This window comes from Ciona intestinalis, chromosome 14 (genome assembly GCF_000224145.3).
Source record: "Ciona intestinalis chromosome 14, KH, whole genome shotgun sequence".
Taxonomy (NCBI): domain Eukaryota; kingdom Metazoa; phylum Chordata; class Ascidiacea; order Phlebobranchia; family Cionidae; genus Ciona; species Ciona intestinalis.
The window spans coordinates 4,386,196-4,390,912 of NC_020179.2; the positions used below are offsets into that span (position 1 = coordinate 4,386,196).

Genomic DNA, 4,717 nt, shown 5'->3' on the forward strand with positions numbered 1-4,717 from the left:
AATGATTGGATATTCTTTCAGTGAAATTTGATTTCGACATCACAAGACTAATACAATAGACGCAACAAAAACACAAGGATAACAGTTGTGATTATTTTTATAAAAATTGGTATTATTTTATAAACAAAAACACTTGTTTTTTCTTTTCTTGTTGTTTACATTTACATAAAGTGTTTGGACAGTTTGTTCTTAAAGCAGTATATTAATATGTTTGTTTGCTATAAAGTATTAGCAAAGTTTTTTTATTTTCTTACCAAGAGATTAGTATTTCGTTAGTACTTCTGCTTTTCTGAGATACGCAAGTTATTTTTTGCAAAATATGATGTAGCAATCGTTCCAATCATAAGTGGCTGCTGGTTTGTAATGTTAAGAACAATGTACTTCCCATACAGTGTTATATGTTTATGTCTTCTTACACACAAGTGCCTTCATAATTGCCTGTTCCTTTGAGCCATAACGCACTACTTTTTAATGGATATAATTCGGTGAGGGAAAGATGGGACAACTTTTTATTCCATTTTATTGTCCTTTTTGGTAGTAAACAAAAAAATCAAAGAATTATAAAAACATATCCTCACGACTCCTGTAAATCGTTGTTGATTGTTTAAAACCTGGTCAAGATATTTGGATATTATTCAATAAAGTTGACCCATCTCCCCCACCCTATATACTTTGGTGGACCATCACAACTGTGTATGCAAAACACTTTGCTCAGAAGGTTTAAATACAAATGACATGCCAATTAAAAGTGACACATCCTGTGTATTAGTATGAGGTTCCATATCAAGCCATGATGGAAGATCATACATACACTTGTGTTATACAACATATTCTATTGTTTCAAGATTGTCTCATTGTATCAATGTTACACCATGTTGTTTTTGTTGTTTTGTGTGAAATTAAAATTACATTATTCTTATTAATTTAGTGTGGTGTTGTTTTGTAGAGAGTGACGTCATCATAAAACTGATGACGTCACAATAAATCTTAGATTATTAAATATTTTAGAAAAAAAAGAAATAATAAAATATATTGTATTACAAATTTGATCAGTATGTAAAAACCTTTATTTTGTGTATAGCAATGTGGGGGAAGATTGCAAAAATATATTTAAACACATGCAGAGTTATTTAGGAATTCACACAACAGGTGTAATTTTACAAATTCGAAAACACACAGGATAAGACGGACAGTATAAAATCATTCCTAATTTTGATTATTAAGTGTATTTATAAATAGGAATATACGTAAATAACACGAAACAATACTGTACGCTTTGAAAATTAGGTTTAAACATTCTTTTTCTTGCCCTACTGCTATAGTTTTTAACATGTTACCCATACTTTATTGCATAACAATTGGTATTGTTTGAACGACAATGGGTAATGTTCGAACATCAATTGATAAATATTGTATCCTACAAATGTATATGAACTTGTAATAACAAATTAATAACTACTATTAATAAAGTTTACATTTTTGATACAAATTGGGTATTACTACACTGTTTTTAAAAAAAGTTACTTCTTATAAATTATTCTTAAGTGCAAATGACTGAATTTCAAATATATTTTCTATATATTATTTTCTTAATATATCAAGATATTATGTTTGAATTACCTCTGAGGTATAAATTATTGAACGAATTTAAAGTTTGGCAATGAAAACATACAAAACTACAACGTGTGAAAATATGGGACTCTAAATTGAAATATTTACATATTAACAGTATTCTGCAACTTGTAGTTAACCTACAGAAATTAACCGGCTCTGCTAGTTTTTTTGCAATGCAAACTTTATATATATAATTGTAAAATATATATATTTTTTTGTTTTTATACCAAGTTAAAGTCATATTGACCCCTGCCTATTTTACCTATGTTTGTATCTCAGTATTTTTTTACAAAAGTAAAACTAGTTTTAAATTGTACATAACTAAATTGTACGAAATATTCAAGTGTTTTTGATAAATCTTTGAAACATGTTTGACAAAGTATCTTCGCCCACCCTACTATATGATTGGTAAAATTTTACCTGCATCCTAAAAAATCTTTGATTTTAAACCACGTACTATTCGTTATGAGACCAAAATTTATTGAGTTTAGTAAGGTTTTTAACTTATGTACTGTTATTACTACAATAAAACCAACAATAAAAACAAATATGAAATTTAATAACGAAAATCATTGAAAATCTTTTAAAATCATCTTCGAAATATCTTAAGAGAGTTCGCTGTGTATGATCTGCTTCATGTTTATTGAAAAAGTAAGTTATCAATAGGAAAGGTAATTCTAGAGGATACTTTTGTAGAAATCATCATCAAATTCCACCACAAATGATTGCAAATATTGCTCAGTACATCAAAATGTTAAAAAAATATAAATTTTCATATTTGACAAAAAGTTTAATTCCTAATGTTCAGAGTTTGGCAAAATAATAATATTTTTTGCAAATCTTGATATTTTGAAAACATTTTTCAGTCAGTACCTGTGCAGCATACCAGTTTGAGTACTTGCGAGCAAGTATCAGAACTAAAACTACAAAAACTGTAAAGATACTCGACAAACTGTATTCTGTACATATTATAACTGTATTTAGTTGCTAGTACATTTAGAAAGGTTACTTAACACAGTGCTACAGCGGATCACAACAATTTGTAGAAAAATACTGATCAAATAAAAATCGCGGACACAAAATATGAAAATTACTTTGGTTTTGATGCAACGAAGGTACAACGACAATGTTTCGTAAAAATTCGGACAACACAAAATACATTAAGTTGAAATTTTTATTAATTATTTTTAAATTTAATTGATAATTATATGAATATGAGTAGTTACAAAAATATAAAATTATGTGGTTTATAAGTGGGAGTATCTTAAAATATAAAATGCACCAAGTTGAAAAAATTTAAATATTTAATAATAAAATGTTGTTTTGGTCACTATATCTATGATCTACTACCAAAATTAGCCTAACTAACTAAGTATATACACCACAACAAATGTTCACAGTTGGTTTATCTTATATAAACATCATTTTAGCTACGCACGGTTGCCATGTTGCAAACAAATCATTTGTTTTGATAAAATCAAAGTTAATTTTCACACCAGAAGATCAATTATAATATATATACTAGTAAGGTGGGAAGATAGGGCACTTTTTCCATTCAATTTTCTCGTACCATTTGGTAGTAAAGAAAACACATTCAAAGAATTACAAAACCAAATTCTTGCCACTCCCATAGACCGTTGGTAATTGTTTAAAATACGATCAGAATTTTTAGATATTATGTGCTAAAGGTGTTCCGTCTTTCCACCCTACAAATAATTTATAATTTATATTATGCCTATTAGCAACAGTAGCGGAATGTTTTAATTGTTCATCTGGATGTCACAGAAATCGAAGAATCGTTCCGTTTCACCGGACACTTCATCTTTATTTAACGATGAATATATCGACCGTTGTTCTTCTGGTGGAAGAGTGGAAACGACATCAGTACAAACATTACAACAATTATCTCCGTTTAGTTCAATGCCGATGACACTGCCTGTGAATTATGGGAATTTGTCAATTAATAATACGTACATAAAGTTTATAAATTAAAGGGAAAACTGAATATAAAACCAAAATATTTAATACTTTTTAACACTAATACATCTTTTTAAGTAAATTATTTTAAATTCAGACTTGAAGAGATTATAATGAATACACCAAGCTTTTGTTGAATAGTTTTTACCAAAAATACATAATTATGTTAGGTACCCATTTGTGTGTAACTATATGATTTGCGTAGTTATGTCTCACCTGAACTAATGGCAGCATGATGAACAGATAGATCACTGTTGGGGAAAATTCGTTTCAAGTCACCAACTGTGAGGTTGATTTCACGGATTTGAACCAAAACACATTTGTCTTTCAGCAAAGTAACAATGTTTCTTGCCACCTGTCAATCAAAAGTAAAAACCATAAGTATAAACTATTTGTAGGCTTTATTACTTGGAGTAAAAGTAACAAAATCCAGGTCTCCTAGCATGACTCTTCCTGTAGGACTGCATATATTGAAAAAACTTGGGCAAAACATGGTTTAATTTTGAACAACAAAACAAAACATGAATAAAAGAAAAAAATTTGGACAAAATATGGGTAAAACATAGATAAAATATTTGAATAAAACATTGATAAAACATGGGTAAAAAATGGATAAAACATAGACAAAACATGGGTAAAACATGGGTAAAACATGGGTAAGAATTTGAATAAAACATGGATAAAAATTTAGATAAAAATTTGAAAAAAAAACTCGGAAAAATTTGGATGAAACAAGGATAAAAACATGATCATAACAGCAATGGGCGTTTGGTGTTTTGTCAGGTACACACACGCACACAAAAGTGGCAGCATCAAGCATTGAACTCACTACCCTTCAGTTACAGTGCAAGCACCGAACCACATTAAACATGTCACTTACTTGGTATGAAGAATTCGATGGAAACACCGCGACAAAACAAGAGTCGAGTGAGGGCTTGGGCCTTGAACCAAGAGACACAAGAACAACGCTGTCACCTCGGTTCGTTGAAATATTTAATTTACTCGTTGAGCTATCTGTAATTATATAAATAAGGTTAATCTACTAATTTATCAAATATACACAAACGGTTATGTTTTGCTTTTTTTAAAAATACTATTTAGTTTGGAAAAAATAAATTGTCATTCA

At 29.1% G+C, this 4,717-nt stretch overlaps 2 protein-coding genes across 3 annotated transcripts in view; one reads left to right on the forward strand and one right to left on the reverse strand.

Annotated features, from left to right (window-relative positions):
- Positions 1-923, forward strand: part of LOC100179741 (guanine nucleotide exchange factor for Rab-3A) — a gene marked incomplete in the record, with an annotated part of 5,542 nt that extends 4,619 nt beyond the window's left edge. The window contains 1 exon segment of the mRNA XM_026837597.1: positions 13-923. Coding sequence (XP_026693398.1) covers positions 13-31 — 19 coding nt within the window.
- A 1,646-nt stretch (positions 924-2,569) lies between these two features.
- LOC100177396 (protein XRP2-like) overlaps positions 2,570-4,717 on the reverse strand; it is a 5,777-nt gene continuing 3,629 nt past the window's right edge. For both annotated transcript variants that reach the window (XM_018814892.2, XM_002121198.5), the window contains exons 5-7: positions 4,472-4,605; positions 3,808-3,946; positions 2,570-3,550 (exon numbers count right to left, since the gene is read on the reverse strand). In XM_018814892.2, coding sequence (XP_018670437.1) covers positions 3,375-3,550; positions 3,808-3,946; positions 4,472-4,605 — 449 coding nt within the window. In that variant the 3' untranslated portion in view covers positions 2,570-3,374. The remainder of the gene's footprint in view (positions 3,551-3,807; positions 3,947-4,471; positions 4,606-4,717) is intronic.